This window comes from Haliotis rubra, unplaced genomic scaffold, assembly GCF_003918875.1.
Source record: "Haliotis rubra isolate DU_JTF1 unplaced genomic scaffold, ASM391887v1 Scf309, whole genome shotgun sequence".
Taxonomy (NCBI): Eukaryota; Metazoa; Mollusca; class Gastropoda; order Lepetellida; family Haliotidae; genus Haliotis; species Haliotis rubra.
The window spans coordinates 578,233-602,453 of record NW_025766979.1 but is presented as its reverse complement, the minus strand read 5'-3'; the positions used below and the strand labels follow the sequence as shown (position 1 = coordinate 602,453).

The window sequence follows — 24,221 nt, the reverse complement described above, 5'->3', positions numbered from 1 at the left end:
TTGTTATTCCTCTGGCATTTTGTAAATCCTCTGGCATTTTGTAAATCCTCTGGCATTTTGTTATTCCTCTGGCATTTTGTAAATCCTCTGGCATTTTGTAAATCCTCTGGCATTTTGTTATTCCTCTGGCATTTTGTAAATCCTCTGGCATTTTGTTATTCATGCACCATTTTGTGCTGTTTGTTTTTATTCCCATGCATTTTGTTAAACCTGTGCCATTTTGTTGTTCTTGGCCAGATTAATAACTGTTTAATACGTTTGCCACAAATTATGTAATTTTCCATTACAATGATGAAGTGTTTCCTTCAATGAAGACTGGATTACGATATGAGTTTGCAATGAACAATATTTTGGTGGTTGTGTGTGGTCTTGAGTCACAAAGCAGATGAAATTCACAGAGTGTCCTTGGATGGGTGACCGTGTGTGGCAGCTTGACTCCTGTGGTTTCTAGGACTTTTGTCCTGCCCCACAATGAAGCATCTATGTGGTCACACCCTAGGCAAGTGGGTTTGTTCAAAATTTCCTCTGTTCACCCAGCAGAATATGGGTACCCGGTGGTATAAGTCATATGACTACTAACCTTCTAGCACCTCACAGCTTGGGTTATCCAGGAAATAATATCATCATGTTGTATGCGCTTGGAGCATGTCCCTGTGGAGTTCAGCGCTACATAAGTGGCCCATTATTATCATAAAGATAGGCAGAACAAAACCTTGACCTGAGTGGTATGAACAAAGGCTTACGTATAACCCTCAAGGCTACTCACAGGTGCCGTTTGGGAAGATCTCAGTTGTGTTTCATTTATAATTCTCACATGTTTTTCATTCAAGTGGGTACTGTTGATGTGTTTTATGGATATTTTTCACGTTTTATGTATAACATTCATAAATGTTATGTGCTGCAAGGCTCCTGTCTCAAGGGTTTCAGAGGTGTTTGGTTGAATCAGTAACAGCACAAACTTCATCACTATCATATATCTCACATATATCTCATGGGTGAAATTACAATATTTTTTCAGAAAATAAACTTTGAGATTGAAATGTGTTATATCTTAATCTATCACGAGTTGTTAACAGACTCAAATTACCCACTAACCAATAATGCGCTTTGAGCATACCTTCATGGTGTGGATATAGCGCAATATAAGTGCCATTATTATTATTATTATTATTAATAATAATGCCTACTGACCTCATGGATGTTGACCTTCATGTCTTGCCCTTGTTTGTCATTAGAGGCGACTAACAGGATCTGGTGATCAGGCTCGCTGACTTGGTTGACATTTTATTTATCGTATCCCAATTGTGTAGATGGAAGCTCATGGTGTTGATCACTGGATTGTCTGGTGCAGACTCTATTATTTACGGACTACTGCCGTATAGCTGGAATATTGCTGAGTGCTGGAATATTGCAAACCAAACCACAAAAAAACTGTTATTTACTGCAATTACTAATATTAGCCACAGGCCTTTATAACAAAGTGAAAAAAAATGCCCTGTCACACATGTATATCCACCAGCAATACAACAGGAGGGATCTTTACAAACATCATGCATGGACAAGAGAGGCCATAGCAACATTACAGTCATATGGCAGCTGTCTGTAAACAGTCCAGTGATCAACAGCATGAGCATCAATCTCAGCAATTAGGAGACAATGACATATCAAATAAGTCAGCGAGCCTGACCTGATCATGTGAGGGACATAGCACGATGAGCATGTGAGACGCTTCCAATCATGGGTTGCTGAAGACCAATTCTAACTCAGATCTTCACAGGTTGCCATAGCATTTAATCCAGTATCTATTTCCCCAGTGGAGGGACATAGTTGAAAGGATCTATGGAGTGAGTGAGTTTGGATTTACGCCGCTTTTGGCAATATTCCAGCAATATCAGGGCGAGGGACACCAGAAATGGGCTTCACACATTGTACCCATGTGGGGAATCGAACCTGGGTCTTCGGCGTGACGAGCCAACGCTATAAGCACTAGGCTACCCCACCGCCCCAAAGGAGCTATGGAAGAACCAGCAGGTACAGCATGAAGGAAAGGATGTATGTCGGTGAAAAACAACCCGTTTCTACAACTGACAAACAACACAAAACTGAGCATTGAAAATATATTTATTTTTCTCATGTAAAATAAAACCAACAACAAATACCCTGGAGAGTGTGAGTGGGTGGTTACACAACAGCAATATCACAGGATCCAAGAATAATCTCAGAGAACCCAGTTTTTTTTAATTACAGCTTTAACCACATTCCATCTGTTTTCAACAGGAACAGAATACATGTTTGGGACCCACAACACATCCCTTCACTGCAGTGAAACCAGAGTCAGAATTATTCTCCAGTATTTTCTGGAACAAAATATTTAAAAACTTAAAATTTATTTACTATTTGTTAACATGATGCATTCTACTTTTTAATATATTTTGGCAAACTAGCTGAGAAATCAATTAAACATGAAATATTTTCTGGCTTGAAGATGTCTAAACTCATGGTGGCAAAATGTTGAAGTTTTTCCTAAATATAACTAACTGTACACACGTCAAACCCTTAAAAGAAATTAGTTTTGATTTTGTTGATCATAATTGGTCTTAACCATATGTCTACATTAACACTGTCACCAAGGCAAATGCACATATTTTTCTACCATATTGTCTTAGTATAGTGCAATCCTGAGAACAGAGGACTCAGTATTTCTGGTAAAAATATTTTGAGAATTATGCACAACGAACTACATTATATCCCTTTAGCAAACGCATATAAACGAACTTGGTCAATAACAATTTGAGATTAAACATGACTAAACATACCCCAACGCGGGGGATCGACTTATGCACGAATCATACCGTTCTGACACTGATTTTAAGGGTCAAGTTTGGGGGTCTTCTTATCCATGGGGTCGTCTTATAGACGGTAATATACGGTAATTGAAATTATACCTCCTGTTCAGCTTGGCATTGCCTATAGGCAGAGATTCAGATCACATTGTCTCTTGTTTTGTAAACTAACCCGGAAATACTGTACTTGTGGCATAGTGAGTGAGTATTATGCTGCTTTTAGAAACATCATGGCAGGTGACACCAGAAATGGGCTTCGCACATTCGACCAATGTGGGGAATAGAACATAGTTCTTCAGCATGATGAGCAGACGTCTTAACCACCATCTGGTTACCCCGCCACCATTATTGTAGCAATAAGATAACAGACGCAAGGGATGATAAGGTCTATCATCTCTAACTTTCAAACCGCTGAGAATTATGAATTATTATTTGGTCCATGTTATCAAGCATTGCATACCATGCAGGTTCTTGTCATCTGCTAGAGGTCTCTCTGGTTCAAAAAGGGAATGTTCTGTCAACAGACATATAGGACTGACTGACTGAGTATAGTTTTACACTGCTTTTAGCAATATTCCAGCAATATCACGTAGGGGGACACCAGAAATGGGCTTCACAAATTGTACCAATGTGGGGAATCGAACCCGGGTCTTCGGTGTGACGAGCGAACATATAGGAAGTTATCATAGACCTGCATTTGAAAGGCAAATCCTGAAATACGTCGTCTGCTGGATCTACCCAAGAGCACAGCATGATGTGGCCTAAAATCTGCACCAAATTTGGGAATGAGTTCAAAGGTCAGCAGATGTTTCACAATGAATTTCAGGGATCCAATATCAAGTCAATATATAGCAGCTTTTGTCATCAAAGTTTTACCAGAAATGAGCATGACACAGTCTTTGGTGAAACAAGGTGAAATACAAGAATTTAGGTGTATTGGTTCATCTTCCTAGGTGAACTGGTTTACTCAACAATTTGCTCTGCTATACATTGATACCATTTACGACATAACTTGTATTTTTCTGTCTGTTTTTATGTTTTAGGAAAGATATGGTATTTTCTGTTGGACTGACTGACTGACTGAGTTTTGGTTTTATGCCACTTTTAGCAATATTCCAGCAACATCACGGCGGGGGACACCAGAAATGGGCTTCACACATTGTACCCATGTGGGGATTTGAACCCGGTTTCTCGGCGTGATGGGCCAACGCTTTAACCACTAGGCTACCCCACCACCCCTTTTCTGTTGGAGGTGATTCAGAATTGGCTGGAAGAGGACTGCAGGTAAAATCATAGCTGTCCCACAACCTAAACTCATAAGCATAACGAGGTTTCTCAAAGATGTGAGGTACCAACCATTTCACATTCTGGGAGGCAGCTGTGGGATTATGCCAGGGATTTATTTTGTACACACACTCAACACATTTGTCAGATACAGCTGTCAAAATATACTTTAAAAAAAATTAAAATACACTTTGCAACAATGTAATATTTGTAACAGTACATATTTTACAACAGTTTGAAGCATAATGCTGTACAGCATCTTAGTAATAATTTTCTTCACATTTTGGACAAAATATTATATGGTCTGCCTCAATATTGGATAGTTCTGACATTTAATACTAAAATTAAAAACAAACATACTGCTACATGGAGATTCGTGAACAACACACATTGCCACATCGTCACAATCAATGAAAGCCCAGTAAATTAAAATCCACGACAACAAGAGTGTGAGTTAGCGAGTTTAGTTTTACGCCGCACTCAGCAATATTCCAGCTATATAACGGCAGTCTGTAAATAATCGAGTCTGGACCAGACAATCCAGTAATCAACATCATGAGCATCGATCTGCGCAAATGGGAACCGATGACATTTGTCAACCAAGTCAGCGAGCCTGACCACCCAATCCCGTTAGTCGCCTCTTACGACAAGCATGGGTTAATGAAGGCCAATTCTAACCCAGACCTTCACGGGTCCACGACAACAACATAAAATGCCACAAGGAAGTTGTTGACTCAAATCAATTCTCCATACATCAGGAATGCTTAGTACGAGTATTTCACCAAGGGCAGATCTGGGAATGGTCATCAAAATACTGCAAAACTGAAGTTAAAAGAACAGCCAGTTCTTTCAACATGTGATGGGCTGACGGATTTACTCCGCTCAGATGAGATGAAATAATCACGTTTTCCTTAACTTCTTTTGAGCAGTAGGCATCACTTCACCAGGAGTGAGTTTAGATTTACGCCGCTTTTTAGCAATATTTTTAGTAATTTCACGGCAGGGGACACCAGAAATGGGCTTCACACATTCTACCCTAGTCTGTCTCACAGTCCCTGAACCACATTAATTTCCCTACCGCCAAGCCCTCTCTGCAGTGCTAAAGCCCTAAATAAAGCAAGTCTAGATTTCCTCAGGTTCTGAATCTCTGGTCTCCCTAGGGCTCCTTTTCAATATAAATGGGCTTGTTTGTTACTATCAAAATTATATATATTCAGAGACTAAGCCTCAGTCTAATTGTACCCATGTGGGGAATCAAACCGGGTCTTTGGCATGACGAGTGGATGCTTCAACCACTAGGATACCGCACCACCCCAGCTGGGTCTGGAACTTAGAATTATGGTTTTGGTAACCGTTGGTGAAGTAATAAAAGCAAGAGACTTTATTTGAATGAGATCGGTTGGTTAAGATGTTGGTTAGGGTTAGATGATCAGGGTTTAAGTTTGATGGTTTTGGGTTAAGGTTGGGTTATCTGGATGGAAGACTCTGTACATGTGTAACAGTTTATACAATGTTGGCTGTAAGTACTGATGTTACCTGCCTCCAGTGACATATATCTGAACCAACTACCACATGTGAAACACATACATATACACACACACAGCATTTCATAATGAATTTATGATAAAATCAACATTTTAGCCATCTCTCCTTTCACAATGTATATCTTAGTACAGTGAAGACTTGAGTTAGTGAGTGAGTTTTAGTTTTACGCCACTTTTGGCAATATTTCAAAATTATGGTGGGTGATGCCAGAAATGGGCTTCACACATTGTACCCTTTGAGGAATCGAACCCAGGTCATCAGTGTGATGAGTGAGCGCTTTATCTGCTCGACTACCCCACCACCCCCTTGTTTTAGTGAAATCATTCCATCATTATTAAATTACATAATTAGCAAATGTATATATATGTAGGAAAGATTTACTTCTAAGAACCAGTCCAAGCTAATAACGATTCACTGTAGCTATGGTAACAATGCCTTGACAATACTTTGAACAAAACAATCACTCAACAGTTATACCCAGACCCTCACATTGACATAAGAGTCTGCTAAAAGAGGATTGGTTCGTCAGTTCCTGTAACTTTAAAATTAAAAAATACCTGTCACAGGGTCATTTGACCGTTATGAATGTACAGATAATATTTAATTTCTGAGCCATGCTTTAAGATAATACTGTGCAGCCTGTGACCAGCCACACTACATCAAAGTCTCCAGCTTCAGACACACCTTGGCAAAGACTTTGGAACCTGGTTAGAAAGAAATTCCACATCATACACAGCACCAGGATGTGTTTACGCAACCTTAACAGACAAGGATGCCATCTTTGTTGTTGAAACATCGATACCAACATTCATAATCAACCACACACATAGTTCCAAGGGTTTTCATAGTTTATCACAAATACTTTCACATGTTGCTCTCAGTCGACATACTCCAAGATCTTCCAGTAGAAAACTTCCAGGTCAAGGTCATGTCACTGACCATTCTCAAGGAAGGTCAAGGTCATAATGAATGTGTTCAGTAACGACTGTCTGAAGATCACAGTTTGTTTTCCATTTGGAAATGTGACGTAGTCAGCAAACCACTGCTGTTCTCCAAGAGAACGGGCGATCATCTCACATCATTTCATCCTTTTGTATGCAACGGTTTGCTGGATAAAAAGAAAAGAAGACAATAAATTTAAATGGTATTTTAAAAATGTTTGTAAATGTTACCAGCCTATTAATATATTCATAATTATGTGTAGACTGACCGAAATATAGCATGTTAGAATGGTTTTGCTCTGCTTTAACCAATATTTCAGAAATATCACTAATGGAGGACACCAACATGGGCACCACAGTTACCCATATGGAGAATCACATCAGACTCCTTGGTGCGATGAGAAAACGCTTTAACCACTAGACTAACCACCCATGACAATATAAACTTAGAGGGGTACAGAAAGTACGTGACCTACACTACCAGTGGTTGAGTGGGTTGGATTGCTGACTTTGTATCCTACCATTCAATAACTTTAAGAAGATCAAGGTCCTTAGTCTCGAAAGGCATGACACATGTTCATCTCCACAGCTCGGTCATCTATCACTCACCGGCATTATTCGATCCTTGGTTTCAATGGGTAGAAGAAACGCTGTGACCGCACAAGCAAAGGCAGAGCAAGCCATACAGCCATGTTGCTGCAATGATGGATGCTTCCAGAAGGACTTGTGCTACAAACGGGGTGATCATCGCCCCGAACTCTCGCGCCAGGAGGAAGCCGTGCCGATACCCAGCGTACGTATAGACGTCGGGTACACCTGCAACATGTCACAGCTCTTGAAAACTCGTAGACAGAAACCGCAAATATACACCTCACATCTGAGTGTAAATTTCTGACCCCTCACCTCACATCTGGGTATATATTTTCACCTCACATCTGAGTGTAAATTTCTGACCCACATCACCTCACATCTGGGTATATTTTTCTGACCCCTCACATCTGACCCCTCACATATGGGTATATATTTGTGACCTCTGACCTCACATCTGAATATATATTTCTGACATCAGAGTAAATATTTCTGACCCTCACCTCAGAGTAAATATTTCTGACCCCTCACCTCACATCTGATGAGAATATATTTCATCCCCTACCCTCACATATGAATTCATATTTCTGACCCTTGACCTCACCTCTGATGAGTATATATATATCCAGTTGAAGGTGGCAGCCGAGAATCCTCGGACAGCAAACATGAAGCCGGTGAGGACCCCCCTGGATACAGGGATCTGGAGGAGGATGAAGAACAGTCCACACCCAGATAGGTTAACTGTTCCTGTGATCCTCCGACCGACCCGGTCAATCAGCAGCCAGTTGACTGGTAAACCTTTAACAAATAAATGGTCATTCAATGAATGGTTGCCCTCAAGGGCAAGGCCAATCAGCAGCCAGTCCAACAGTCATTCAATGACTAGTTGACTGGTAGACCTAAAGGGCAAGTTAATTTTACAGCCAATTGACTGGTAGACCTACATTGCAAGAATAATGTATAGTCTCTGAAACTAATTAATTTAGAGAGAAACAAGGTACCACACAAATAAATCTGAAAAGATCCCCAGTGAACTCATTTAGAGCTTTTACATTGCAGAAAGGGTTTGGCATTATTGAAAATATTGTGGTTCAGGGACTGAGCAGACAAAGCAAGTTGAATTAGCCAGTTGACTGGCAAATTAACACCAAATTTGTTGCCAGCTGCTTAAAATTTATATGACATGGTCACTCAACACTCAGCTACATTACATAACATACTATCTCACACAGAGGATTCCATACATACACCCATTTGGAAGTAATATTCCCATTTCCATTTTTTTTAAATCCCACTTTTACAAATCATGACTGACTGACTTAGGTTTTATGCCGCTTTTAGCAATATTGCAGCAATATCACGGCGGGGGACACCAGAAATGGGCTTCACAAATTGTACCCATGTGGGGATTCGAACCCGGGTCTTCGGCGTGACGAGCCAACGCTTTAACCACTAGGCTACCCCACCGCCCCTTTAAAAATCATGATTTTCCTGACATTTAATTGCCAACATAAAAGAACAGGGTCTGAATCCCTGATACATGAACTCTGGTGGGTGTTTACTTACATATGAATTCTCCTAGTGTTGATATAATCATGGTTCTGTAATCATCCGCTGTCAGGTAATTGCACTTACACGCATCATTATCTGAAACAGGCAACAACATTCAATGTTATGGATACAGATCTTGATGTAACTACATCTACAAATCTGTCAATACCAACATGTGAGTGAGTATTGTTTTATGTCAGTCTCATCACTTCCGAGCACACCATTAATAGGCTTCAGTCAGTGAAACCATTTGGAAGTTTGAACAGTGAGTGTGACGACTGAGTATGGTTTTACGCTGCGTTAAGCAATATTCCAGCAATATTACGGCGGGAAACACCAGAAATGGGCTTCACACATTGTACCCATGTCGGGAATCGAACCCGGGTCTTCAGTGTGACGAGCGAATGCTTTAACCACTAGGCTACACCACCACCCTGAACAATAAACCACATTAAAACTCAAGACTTGCTAAAACACTGAAGGTTATATAGTGTATTGAGTTTCGTAGTGATACAAGTGGCCCAGTCATGTAAGATGCACAATTTGCTATGCAGAGTTGCATCCCTTTGGCCCTGAATCTGATGGGTGTGGGTTTGAATCCCAGTTTGACCAGATGGTTTCCTGATCTGTCAGCACCATACCCCTGTTCATGGCTTTCAACAAAGCAATTAACATCAAAGACCTGCAGAACTTGGGTCTTTCCTCCCATGTTGAGTTGACTAGCTGTGATATAACATGACTAGCACCTGTAAGCCTTGCGAGGCACTACTTCCGGTACTAAGCAGGGGTTCAAAATTCCCCTCGCCCGAAGCCGGGACAAGTCAGTTTTCATTTCGGGCAATCAAATAATGGTATCTTACTTGTCCGTGGGCTACTAGATAATTTCCACTTATGGTTTCAAACCGCAAATAAACTTGGATTTAATTTCATATCTGCCCAAAATGTAGCTATTACATTTCGCAATGATAATAAAGTAGAGTTATATTTCTTTGCTATTTATCACTTTTCAATAAATAGTCCAGTAAACATTAACATCAAATACCATGTTGATTTCTTCTTTCATAATTACATCATCATGATTATGTCATAAAATCAGGGCAAGTGGAAAATTAGTCAGGACAAGTTACTTTCTTAAAGTCACTTGCCCTGTGGCAAGTGGCTTTTTTAAAAAAAATTTGAACCCCTGTACTAAGCTGGTTCGTGGCTCCCTCTGTGTGTGTCAACTTGCGATATGTGAGAAGGGGCCCAGCTTACTTCTGGTACCAGACTTCCGGTAACAAGCGTATATTCAAGAACCAGTTCTGGTTCCAAATTAAGCTACCGCCAAATATGACTGTACTAGACCGGATCAAGTCTACAACCATGCTTGGCTGTCACAGCTGTTGACAGCCGCAAACGTTGGCTAATTTGGGGATGGTTAGATTGGATATTTTTTATTCCTGCAAGGATTATCGGTTCCTTACTGTCAACTGACAACCATGAGGCCATTCGAAAAGGTATGAAACATTGTTTGCCACTGGAAGTACGAAACAATGTAAGGTCTCATGAAGTGCTGAGACCTACTTACGGGCCCTATACTGTTCAAAGTGGAGTCAAACCCAATTCACTCTAAAGTATAGTTACATTTTTCACTCTCTACTCGCAGGATCTCAGCACTGGCCAGCACCATGCCGTAGTACGAGAAAGCTGTCCCGAACCAGAGAAACCAAAGCTGCAAGGTTGAGCGGAGGTAGTTCTTGTTGAACAGGTCGGACACCTTCCCTCGTTCTACCTGAAACATGACGATATCATATGCTTATTGATCATGCCCAGTGTGGAATCTGTCTGTGATGTCAAAATCTGTTGTAAACTTTCTCAATAAAGTAAAGATTCTAGAACTTCAGGGCCTAGATTTTCGAAGCTCTCTTAGCGCTAAGATCGTCGTAAGTTAATGTTAATGTATCGCACTTACAACTATCTTAGTGCTAAGAGAGCTTCGAAAATCTAGGCCCAGAAATGGGCTTCACACATTGTACCAATGTGGGGAATGAAACCCAGGTCTTCGGCGTGACGAGCGAACGCTTTTACCGGTAGGCTACCCCACTGCCCCAGAGTCCTATCTGTGATTCGAACCCACACTCTCAAAGTCAGCAATCTAACCCGCTCAGCCACAGTTTACTGTAAATCACGTAATTTTTGCGAGCATGATATTTTTGCGAAAATTACGAATGACTTGAGCTCGCAAAAATATGACGCAATTTGCAATCAACAAATAAAGTGTCTCATTATCTCTTTATTATTCACCAGTTCATAAAATCAACAACAGATCTAGACAATACATCAATAAAGCAACGAGAACAACGTGGGGGGAGACTAATTACTAGCATTACTAGTCCTTACACATCACATGTCAAACAGGGGCGGTGGGGTAGCCTAGTGGTTAAAGCGTTAAAAGACGTAAAAATATGGTACTCCCTGCCTGGCTGCGGTTAATGGGTACAACAAGGACTGGTCGGCTTTGGAGTCACATGGGTACAATGTGTGGGCTAGCTCATTTCTGGTGTCCCCGCGACATACACATACACACACGTATTGCTGGAATATTCAATCTAAAAAATGTGTGAGCTCATTTCTGTGTCCCCCGCCGTGATATTGCTGGAATATTGCTAAAAAGCGGCGTAAAACCATAATCACTCACTCACTCACATGTCAAACAAGGGATACTCAAACAAAAGTTTGTATGGACTATGATAGTCTAGACACCATCCAACGGGCGTGGATATGTTTCATCATACTTATCCAGAGATCAACAGCTTTGGTGATGTCATTGTCTTGCAAGTTTTAAGCTTATCTGCAGCGTGTATTGTTTTTAGAAAACATCACTGATTGCACACACACGGAAGTACTCCACTGAGCTCAGTTCAAGATCAGCTGCAACCTTCAATATGTGATTGGATTTACTTTACGTAGAACTTTCAGTCGCAATTTATTTTTGAGAATTATGCAAGACGCAAAAAAGGTCTGTTTGTTGCCACTCACAAAAATATCGTGACCCAAAAAATTACGTTATTTACAGTATATCAAATATAACATATGTTACATTTGACCACTTTCTAAATGCCATTGTGTATTCATAGCTTCAGCTGTACTTCATGTTGAATTGGTCCCCTTAACATGAGTAGAGACTTGTACATACCTCTACAGCTTCTGTTTGTACTAATCTCCCCTTTGGTAGAGAACTATTGTTTATTTTTGCAGCTCTTTGTAGGGCTGCCAGTGCCTCCTCATGTCGACCTGCGGCAACCAGAAACCTGGCCGACTCAGGAATAAACTAAAACAGAAGAAAACCTACAGAACAATACTTCATAATATAACTGTCTCTAACAGAACAACGCTCATTATGTAAGAGAACAATAGGTCAATATGAGACAACAATACTACCTATGTACATAGAACAATTGTCCATATCAGATAGAACAATACTCCATATGTAACAGAACAATAGGTCAATATCTGATAGAACAATACTCCAAATGTAACAGAACAATTGTCCATATCTGATAGAACAATACTACCTATGTACATAGAACAATTGTCCATATCAGATAGAACAATACTCCATTATACAGATCAATAGGTCAATATCTGATAGAACAATACTACCTATGTAACAGAACAATAGGTCAATATCTGATAGAACAATACTCTCTATGTAATACAACAATGTTTCATATCTGATAGAACAATGCCTCCTTAAGACATGGAACAATACTTCCAAGTATCACAAAATACCTAAATATGAAAGAGAACTCAAAGTGGTAATCATGTAAGATCAGTTGTGATTATCACCAAATTAGCTTGACGCGGAGTTATATAACTGAACATATCTATCATACACTCACTCAGTCACTGTTTGAGCTCTCTACTTACACAGAGCAAGAACAATGCTACAACAATGGGTATAGCAGACAGAACCAGCAACCATCTCCAGCCCAGCGTCGGGATCACCATGGCGGCTAGGAACATCTCGAACATGCTGCCAGATGCCCAGAATATCTGCCGGCACGGAACACTCAGGTCAGTTGGGCATACAGAAAACTCTCAATGGTCATTATAAACACAGGGAAATAACACACATTTTTTGTTTTCTTTGTTGCTTAATTCAACACTCTCCAATTAATATTCACTCTACCAGCATACACCAGTGGTCTGTGAATCATTGAGGTGAGGTGAAATTGGGTTTAACATCGTGCTTGAGAATATTTCGCTCATATGACGACGTGCATGCGTGTGTATGTGTATGTGCGGCTGCTTGTACTAGCCCAGACTGAAGCTGGTTTTTATAGTGATAGCCCACTGAGATACCATGCCGCAGTGAAGCATGAATACCCCACTCAGACACATTATACTGACTCCGAGCCGACCAGTCCTTGTTGTACCCATTAATGCCGAACGCCAGGCAGGGACCAACAAGTACCAATTTTAACGTCTTTTGGTATGACACGGTCGGGGATTGAACCCGCGACCTTCCGCTCTCTGGGCGGACGCTCTAACCACTACACTACGGAGACGGTCGTAAATCATTGAGACTGGATCGGACAATCCAGTGATTGACATCAAGAGCATTGAACTATGCAATTAGGATATAAGGCATGCATCACCAAAGTAGGTGAGCCTGACCAACCGGTCCCTTTTATGACAAGCATGGGTGACTGCAGACCAATTCTAACCCAGATCTTCACAGGTGTACATATAACCCTGGTACAGGTAGAAAGACTAAATGTATAATTTTCTAACATTTGCACGTGAGCACTTCACAGATTGCTGATTGGACAGTGTGAAATATTTAATCTGCTTCTGTCTCTTTGCAAAATACTAAAAGAGGTCAATACCTGTCTTTATGGACCCCAAAACAGCAATATCATTAAAGTCTATATTGCAGTCTACAGATGTCTGTGTAATATTGGACACAGTATGGATATGGTATGGGCACAGTATGGACACACTATGGACATGGTATGGACACAGACAGATCAGGGCCGACACATTGCTGCTTACCTGGCCTGATATCAGTAGTCTGGCTCGATACTTGGACGGGACGTACTCCGCCAGCAAGGCAAACCTGTAACATGGTGGATAACATCAAACTCAGGGCTGAGTGATGATGAATTTCTCACAGTTCTTAGCAATATCCTGAAGTAGAGCCACTTTGTTAAAAGTCTAACCCTTGTAGTAGGTATGTTAGTGGCCCCACTCAGGAGCCAGTAAGTAAACGCCAACTTCTTGGAGCCAAACAATAAACACCTACAACTTGGAGCCTAACACTAAACATCTACCCCTTGGAGCCATATGTTATACACCTACCCATGAAGCCAGCTGCCATATACTAAATACCTAACCCTTGGAGCCATATACTAAATACCTACCCCTTGGAGCCATACACTAAATACCTACCCCTTGGAGCCATACACTTATACCTAACCCTTGGAGCCATACGCTAAATACCTAACCCTTGGAGCCATACAAAATACCTTGGAGCCATACACTTGGAATACACTACCCCCTTGGAGCCATATAGTAAATACCTACCCCTTGGAGCCATACACTAAATACCTACCCCTAATACACTTATACTAACCCTTGGAGCCATAAATACCTAACCCTTGGATACCTAACCCTTTGGAGCCATACACTAAATACCTACCCCTACCACTAATACCTAACCCTTGGAGCCATACACTAATACCTAACCCTTGGAGCCATACACTAAATACCTAACCCTTGGAGCCATACACTAATACCTAACCTTGGACCCCCTTTGGAGCCATACACTAAATACCTACCCCTTGGAGCCATACACTAAATACCTATACCTTGGAGCCATACACTAAATACCTACCCCTTGGAGCCATACACTAAATACCTATGCCTTAGAGCCATATGTTAAAAACCTACCCGTTTTCGAACTGTATGTTAAACATGTACCCATTTCTTTGAGTAAGGGGTGTTAAACGCATCCCTCTTACAGCAAGAATGTAAAACTCTCGCAGGCAGTACATTAAGTACTCAGACTTGGAGCCAGTAGGTTGAAGACATTCCTTTAATGGAGCCACCAAGTACGTACTGGATTCCCTAAGTATGTAACTTCCCCTGATGGAGCCACTCAGCATGTTGACCTAACTTTACCACCCAGTATGATCAATACTTTCCCCTCACTGAGCTACCCTCGTATATAAGTAACTCACCCCTGTGGTGATCCCCCCATTCCAGCGCCGACCAAACTTCTAAGAATGAGGATCCAAGTGTAGTTAGGACTGGCAGAAGTCAACATTCCAAAGTATCCAATCCACACAACTACTATTAACAGAGTCTGTGGAAACAAGCACATGTCTGTTATATCATGTGTCAGTAATGTCATATGTCAGTTATACCATATGTCGATTATATCATATGTCAGTAATATCATGTGTCAGTTAGAATATGTGTCAGTTACATCATGTGTCGGTTATACCATGTGTTGGTTATATATCATGTGTCAGTTATGTATCATGTGTTGGTTATATATCACATGTCAGTTATACCATGTGTTGGTTATATATTATATGTCAGTCATACCATGTGTTGGTTATATATCATATGTCAGTTATACCATGTGTTGGTTATATATCATGTGTCAGTTATATCATGTGTTGGTTATATATATCATATGTCAGTTATACCATGTGTTGGTTATATATCATGTGTCAGTTATACCATGTGTTGGCTATATATCATTTGTCAGTTATACCATGTGTTTGGTTATATATCACATGTCAGTTACGCCATGTGTTGGTTATATATCATGTGTCAGTTATATCATGTGTTGGTTATATATCATGTGTCGGTTATACCACATGTGGTTATATATCACATGTCAGTTATACCATGTGTTGGTTATATATCATATGTCAGTCATACCATGTGTTGGTTATATAACAGTTATACCACGTGTTGGTTATACTATGTGTCAGTTATATCATTGTCAGTTTTACCATGTGTCAGTTGTATTAAGTGTCGGTTATAAAATGTTTGTTATACCATTTGTCCATTATATCATGTGTCGGTTATATAATGTGTTACATAACATAATATCATTTAGCATTCCAATATCTTACCATTTTCCTGCCAATCTTGTCCCCAGACATTCCAAACACCGGTGCCATTATCCCCATACCAAGAAACACCACCTGCAATAAATGAACATTGATTCACAATTCCATACAAAGAATGACCCTACACATAACATATTTTACATGACGTCATATCCCCAAAGGGGCAAAATCTTACATAAGCCAATATTTAATAAATCTATGAGCTTATTAGACAGACAAAAAACGTCACCAGCTTTTGACTGGTTGCCCTATACTTTATTCCCAATATCTAGCTTTTTCATGACAGATATAGTAGTAGAAGAATGAGAATATATTCACAACAAAAAATGTGAAAAATAACTGCAAAGTAGGGATCTGTTATGGCAAAGTAGATCCCAGATTTTTCATAGAACACACATTCAATAGCCTAAAAATAGTAATCTTTATGATAAGGTAATTACAGAACAGTCAGTCATCCCCAAATCATAATTAAACCTCACAACAAGGACAAACTCATTAATGTCACACATAACAGTAACTATGTGTGAATAAAGATTTGAACTGATTTAAAAAATCCCTAACTATTAAAAGGCACCAGTCCACTACTAGACAAACTAAGGTGATAAGCTTGGTGATGAAATACTGTATGGTTTTCAAGATCTGCTCTGGAAGGAGGATTACTGCTGTTTCCAATGTAAGTCAAAGTTGCTGTCATTGAAACTCGAAAAATTATATTTTGAAATATCTCCAACTGGCAAATGGCATCAGCTCACTACTAGACCTATAAAGGTGAAAAGTTTGAAGAAATACTGCACAGGTTTCAACATAAACATGAGATCTTGGACAAAACATGTTGCGGCGGATAAAAACGATGTCTGAATTACCGTTGTGAGCAGTGCCACCTGGTAGTGTTCCAGACTCCATTCACATCTCAAGGCAGGGGACAGAACTGCAAGGAGCAACATTTCCAAGGCATCTGCAGCCTGAAAATAAAACACAAACATATAACAAGATGTGTCTTAGAGTAAATGAAAGGGAGATAACCGATGTACAAAAGGGAGACAACTGATGTACAAAAGGGAGACAACTCATCTACAAAAGGGAGATAGCTCATTTACAACAAGGAGATAACTGATCTACAAAAGGGAGACAACTCATCTACAAAAGGGAGATAACTCATCTACAAAAGGGAGACAGCTCATTTACAACAAGGAGATAACTGATCTACAAAAGGGAGACAACTCACTGTGATGATGCCGCAGACAACAAAGAGTCGTAACTGGAACCAGCCGATGCCAATCGACTCGACGGCCTCTTCCACTGTGAATGTGTCCTTGACTTTGTCTTTCTTCCCATCATCGTCCTGTTCTTCTGTGTACTGCATCTCAAACAGCACCTCGTCATCTGAGTCGGTAAGTCCGTCCTCACACAGAAAGGCCGTTGTCTCCGGGGAAACTGGAGAATAATAATTATAACAATAACAATCATGTGCTGAATCAGGAAGTATTTACGTGCTTTGTCTTGGTTGTTCACTGTGAGAACAAGTGGCCAGGTCTTCTGAAGCTCTGAAATTTATTGTGGAGACTTATCTCTATCATGCAACCCAGGAGTTTTGGTTTGTCAGTACAATTCATCACTGATTTTACCAAACTGGTAAATGTTTAAGACCTGCATCTCTTGGATTTACATTATTCATAAAACTCTGTAAAACTGAAATATAATTCAAACAGTACTTCCAAATGCTGTTCAAAGACTTTATTCAAAATGTTGTTTAAACCCACAATCACTATCAGTTGATCACAACTGGTGATGCTATGTCTGCCAAATCACTTCTATCCATACGGAGTAGGGTCAAGCAGCCTCCTCAGGGCTTGTGGATTTATTTCTCATGCCTACATATTCCATGTCACCATTACAAATAGTGTTGTCATGTGCTCATTTTGTTGAAACTCATTAGCATATTTGAAGTCTAGATGATTAAACAGACTTTGACATTTTATGCCAGGCAGTTAGACAATCAACTCTGATTTACTGACATCATTCTTCAGTTTTGTTTCGCTATGTACTCATTATGTGACATGTATTCATGGCAACTTGTCCACAAGTCCTAATTATCTAATTGTGCATTGACATATGACCTACAATTACATGTAATACATACTGATCAGAATAGTTCAGTCACTTAATATGTCAGTATTGGCAGGGGTTTACCTAGAATTCTATTATGATATGGGTCTTTGGTCCAAGTGATGGTTCCGGTGAAACCCCTTATCTAACTGGCATTCTGGTCTGCTTGGGGGAATTAGCTCAGCAAAGAGTCTGAAATCACATGACCTGTTTACTTTATCAAAGCAGTTCATTAAATCGTCAAGACAATACTTTGTCTTACTGAAAGGTTTGAGTCCTTGAAACCTTAGGCTAGGATTTATCTTGAACATCTGTGAAATTGTGCAGCCATAACTTATACCTTTTTCAATAGTATGTCTGTGAGATGAGTTTTACTACTTTTGACTGCAGTCTTTCTCTAAGCTATTACTGATACATGATGAAACTAATATTCTACATTTATATTTTACTAATATCTGAATCCTAATTTATCGCTTGTAGTGGTTATAATTAATAATTAATTTTCGTAGGAATTATTATTCCATGATAATTCCATCATCTGCGGATCCAGAGGGGGGGTTCAGCCCCCCCCCTTGAAAATGACTTAAGACCACATTGAAGATTTTTTTTGCTTTGGCGGAGCCAATGGGGGGTTTGAACCCCCTGAACCCCTCCCTTTCAAATTTTCCTGGATCCGCCCATGTCCATGTTGATAAATTCATGATATTTCTCGTCCCAAATAGCCACAGACTTTCTGATGTAGCATTAAGCACTCACTCACTCATCTGGGATACTATATAGATATATTCTTGACACTTCTCACAATGGTTACTTACTCACGCACATAACCACTCCCTCACTCACCCAACCACTCACTCACTCACTCACCAACCCACTCAACCACCAAAGCGCGCCCGCTCAACCACCCACTCAACCACACAACCATCCACTCCTCTAGGATGACATACCAAGAGCCCTTGACAGACAAAATTGGAAACAATTGAGTCCTTCATGAAGTCAGGACGTATTGGGTGTATTGATATTTCCTTGATAAGTATATTGATTGTGTGTGCGGCCCTATACAAGTATAAACATTTACAACATATATTCAATTGACAGATGCAAAAAACATCTCAGTAATCATATGTACAAACACCTGCTTCACACTCAATACGTGCCACATTAAAATAATTTGTTTGTTACAGATAAACTGTATGTCCCTTTGTCTTTCTGCATGAGGGTTGGTTGGTTGGTTGGTTGGTTGGTTGGTTGGTTGGTTAATGGTACACTCAACAATATATGGGGGACACCAGAAACAGGCTTCACACCTTGCAGCCATGAGGGGAATCAACCTGGCCTTCGTCATAACGCTTGAACATTGCAGCCACTTAACTATTAAATGGTCCCACAGACAAGAGAAGTAAAAAAGAATCAAATATCATCATCACTTTACTCACTGTCACGCTTAACTACACGTTACAATTTAAAGAGTAATACTTTGTTCCCGCAAAACATAATAAAAAACATTCATTTATCTGTCTGTATATTTCTCTACTTCACTGCAGTTTAAAAATTGCGCTACTCAAGGATGTCAAGAACACATCCTACACTCTGACAACGAAGTTCAGATGAGTTCTTGCCAGACATTAGTTGGTGGATCAGCAAGTAAACTACTGATGTATTCATACACACAGTTGTTGTACAGTTTACTCTTGAAACATCAAATGGATAATGGGTACCCCTAGCCTTCTTCAGTTTCATGGTAGAAATATTTACATTTATCTGACTGTTCCATTTTTAATTGATCAGGAAAATAAAAAACAAACAACATACCAAATAAACAATAACACAAAAAATAACTTACCAAATACTTTCTAAAGATATTCGACGACAAGCCTAAGAGATGAGAGCTGTCTAAGTACACATACATACAGCTAAAGTGTTAAACAGTCTGCAGTGGGCACAGTACCAGGTGCAATTTCAGGTTATTCCACAGCAATGAGTGCAGGCAGCTACAATTACCAACTGATTGCACAACTGATAAACTGCATGCACTACATGCTTATCATCGATGTTAAGTGCTGAGGGAGACAGAGAGAACAGGTGGAAGGGCGTTATTATAGAACTGATGTTAGAGTTTAAGGGCAAAAAGACTATCAAGAAACTGGCTTAACCACATACTCCTCGGGGCGGTGGGGTAGCCTAGTGGTTAAAGAGTTGGCTTGTCAAGACCGAGGTTCGATTCCCCACATCGCTATAATGTGTGAAGCCCATTTCTGGTGTTCCCTGCCGTGATATTGTTGGAATATTGCTAGAAGCGGCATAAAACCATACTCACTCACATACTTGTCATTGTGAGAGAGACACAGAGAACAGGAGGAAGGGTGTTACATTACCACCAGATGTCCCAGTTTGAGGACAAAAAGACTACAGACAAACTGGCTCCACCACATACTCGTACTTTGCTGGAAAATTAAATGTATAAAAAACTATGGACACTAATTTTATTTCAGTTAACAACCATAGTTTGTTACACACATTTCTACTTTTTGTTTGATGTTTAACACTGTACTGAGCAATATTCCAGATATATGGCAGCGGTCTGTAAATAATCAAATCTGGACCAGACAATCCCTGTAATCAACAGCATGAGCATCAATCAATGCAATTGGGATACGATGACATGTGTCAACCAAGTCAGCAAGCATGAGCACCCGATCCAGTTAGTTGCCTCTTAATGACATGCATGAGTTACTGAAGACCTGGATCTTGATGGGTTCAGCATGTTAAGATCCCCTATGCATGGTACAAATTTGAAGTGAGTGGTATCATTTAAGCCTGCTTTGGGATATTATACAAACAGCACTTTTAACCTTTAGCCTTTTCAAAGGAAAGTGTCTATTTCTACTCAATTGAACAAAACTTCTCATCCAGCACAGCACATTAAAGGACATCATTGTACACCAGAACATAAAACAAGGTCAAGGTCAAGGTCAAGGTTATGCCAAAATTTACTCTGTTTGGCATTAGCATTATGGGGATAAAACATAGAATGGCGGCCGGCTCAGAGTCAGTATACTGTGGGTAGCCAGGTTAAAGTTTAATATGACATTTTTCAAAACATTTGAAAAGATGTAAATGAACGTTTATGTAACTTTGATTTCCATGGCTAAAAACAGGACAAATGAACAAAAAAAACATATTCATTTCTTATATGCTTTAAGTCACAGACTCAAGGAATATTAAACGGTGGTCACATTTTCTTCCTAAAGTATGAAAACAAAGCTGACATTGAAAACAAGTTGGACCTCAATTTATTAACAGTAATACTAATGAAATAGTCCCCCCATGAAACGGATGTTTAAAACTGTGAATATTAAACCATGTTGGGATTTGAGGATGAAGCACCCACCCAAACCTGCAACAGTTGTCATAGCCACTTACAAGTTTCAAAATGCTGATATGTTATGATGCTTGAAACAGCCATATTATTATCACTAATCTAAAACTAACAGTTCCAAGTTTCACTTGCCAATTTACATAACCTTGTTTATTGTACTAACATAAATATACTTTATGCATATAACATTCCTGCATATTGATAAGAGACCAATATGTACCACAATTCAGAGCAGCAAAAGGGGTAGCCTAGCAGTTAAAGCGTTCACTCATCACACCGAAGGCTTGAGTTCGATCCCGAACATGGGTACAATGTGTGAAACCTATTTTGTGGTGTAAAACCATACTCACTCACTCACTCGCTCGAATTACTTTAATATCTAAAGCTTGTGTTGCTGGATCTTTATACAAGGCAAGATGACTGTATCTTGCAATTACTTCAGTCATGTGTCCATCATCAGATAACATTTTTCAAAATGTGATAAACCTCCCTCCTTTTTCCAGCGTACATACCCATGAAGGCCCGGTTTAGAATGAACCTTCAGTAACCCACGCTTGTCGTTACAAGAGGCGACTACGGGATCAGGTGGTCTGGCTTGTTGGCTTGGTTGACACATGTCATCGGTTCCCATTTGCGCAGGTCGATGCTCATGCTGTTTATCACTGGATTGTCTGCTCCAGATTTGATTATTTACAGACCGAATATTTTCTCACTCCACTAATTAAGACTGCTCCATTATCAATGTGGCGAGCGCTTTGTCCACCCCTACTCTACTGTCTACCTAGTGGGATGTCTGACTTTTGGGGTGTCTGACTATTGATGTATCACCCATCAGACGAATGATCATCTTATAAAGCCGTCATTCACCTGATGAAGGAGTTATATTACAAATATATTATATATACAGACTCTTTATAAACATTGTAACAACATGTTTCTCCTCTGATCTTAACATATGTGGTACACGTTTCTGCCAAATTATCCACTCAAGATCCGACTTGGGTGCAGTGATTTGAATGCGCACATGTTTGAACGGGACATTTCAGTTGATCCATTCTGCTCCTCACAGTGTTCACCCCTATGAGGATACTTTACATTACTTCTGAATTTGTCCTAATTATTCCAACATCAGATATCACATGTATTTATATGTACATGGATATAATTTAAGTTCTGTCTTAAATGGAATCCAAACAAAAATAAGCTTATAAATTCTTTTATGCCATAATCTGTCCATACTTTTATAATAAATTCACATAGGTTTGATGACTGATTAATAATGTTCAATATGCAGGTTGCTTGTTTTCCTATCAATTTTATCATGTTGCATATTATTTAATATTTGTTGTATTCATGTATTAATGTAATGGAGAGGTATTCCAATAAGCCATTATGGCTTGTTTACCGATCCTTGTTCAATTTATTTTGAATAAAATATGTTTACACTATATGTCTGTATATTACAGCTGTTTCTGGCTACTGATGCTCAAAAGAAACTTTTTTCGAGTCATGCATTGGAAATATGAAAAGAAAAATGTGGAATATATCTAAACATATAAAATATGTTTACACTATATGTCTGTATATTACTGCTGTTTCTGGTTACTGATGCTCAAAAGAAACTTTTTTCGAGTCATGCATTGGAAATATGAAAAGAAAAATGTGGAATATATCTACACATATTTTGTTCTTGTAAATTGATCCAAAATGGGAATGCTCTTTGAGCACTAACTGCCTGTATATGAACACTTGTTGACACAAGAAACATGTGGTGCGAGGAAATACAGACTTAGCAGCAATCCATTTCTGTACAGAAAAGGGGACCAATAGTTGTTATTTTCATCAATATTTGATTGGTATTACAGTTTATAACATTTTGTGAGTGTCTAAGCTCGATAGAACACTTCACACTTATTCTTGTTATGAAAACATACTAGATCTTGTATATAACATTCTGTGAGTGTCTAAGCTCGATAGAACACTTCACACTTATTCTTGTTATTTACAACATACTAGATCTTGTATCTTGTATCTTATGCTTGGTAATATCAGTGTATGAAATAAGCCAAAACCCCAGCCAGACATCAGGGCTGGTAACTTCAAAATGTTACCAGGCCAAAATGGATTAAACCAGACCAGACACCAAGATATGACTCAGATGTATATAACATCTTAATTTTTACCAGATCATTGGGCTGGCTAGCTGTAAATCTAGACCATCTGTCTGAAATCTAACGTCTGAAATCTAACGGTCGGACAGGCCTTATTTCACACACTGTTGGTATTGTAAACTGTCAAGACATGAAAGCCTCAAGCCAGGCCAAACATCACTCTTTTCCTTTGAGTCTTACTTCCCATTCTTAACTTGAGATTTACAACCCTAGAACCATGTTTTATACAACACATAAAAACTGTTTCAACTTTCCTTTAATTCTTAAAATTATTCTTTTAAGAATTTTTTTTATATCAAAACTGATTACACTTCCAATGAAATTTATTACGGTGACTAATATCTATTCAGCAGGTTCACGTGAAAGGACAACCCTTTTTTTCCCAACAGCCCAAGTTGACAGCAAATCAGAATACCAAGACCAAAGCTGAAATAAGACACGTACTGCCAAACAGAATTTCAGCCATGAATTTCAGCTTTTTTAACTTCCAGGACAACTTAATCAGACCTCAGAGGCCATTTTGAAAAATATCATAAAAAAGTTAACCGATTTTCAAAGCATGTAAGTATACAAGATATTGGAGGAAGGGAAATTGAAATGATTTTAGATTGTGGGACAAATTAATTACTTCATGATTGTAGAACGTGTCTTTGTACGTGTAATCCAGACGAGGCACATTTGTG

The 24,221-nt window shown here is 39.4% G+C and overlaps 1 protein-coding gene across 1 annotated transcript in view; it reads right to left on the bottom strand.

Moving 5' to 3' along the window:
- Positions 1-7,207: 7,207 nt before the first annotated feature.
- The window catches only part of LOC124283047 (putative transporter SVOPL), a 59,014-nt gene continuing 42,000 nt past the window's right edge, over positions 7,208-24,221 (bottom strand). The window contains 13 exon segments of the mRNA XM_046719063.1: positions 7,208-7,279; positions 7,281-7,376; positions 7,379-7,429; positions 7,806-7,999; positions 8,768-8,848; positions 10,376-10,523; positions 11,928-12,062; positions 12,662-12,787; positions 13,790-13,853; positions 14,977-15,101; positions 15,886-15,957; positions 16,746-16,844; positions 17,108-17,316. Coding sequence (XP_046575019.1) covers positions 7,208-7,279; positions 7,281-7,376; positions 7,379-7,429; positions 7,806-7,999; positions 8,768-8,848; positions 10,376-10,523; positions 11,928-12,062; positions 12,662-12,787; positions 13,790-13,853; positions 14,977-15,101; positions 15,886-15,957; positions 16,746-16,844; positions 17,108-17,316 — 1,472 coding nt within the window.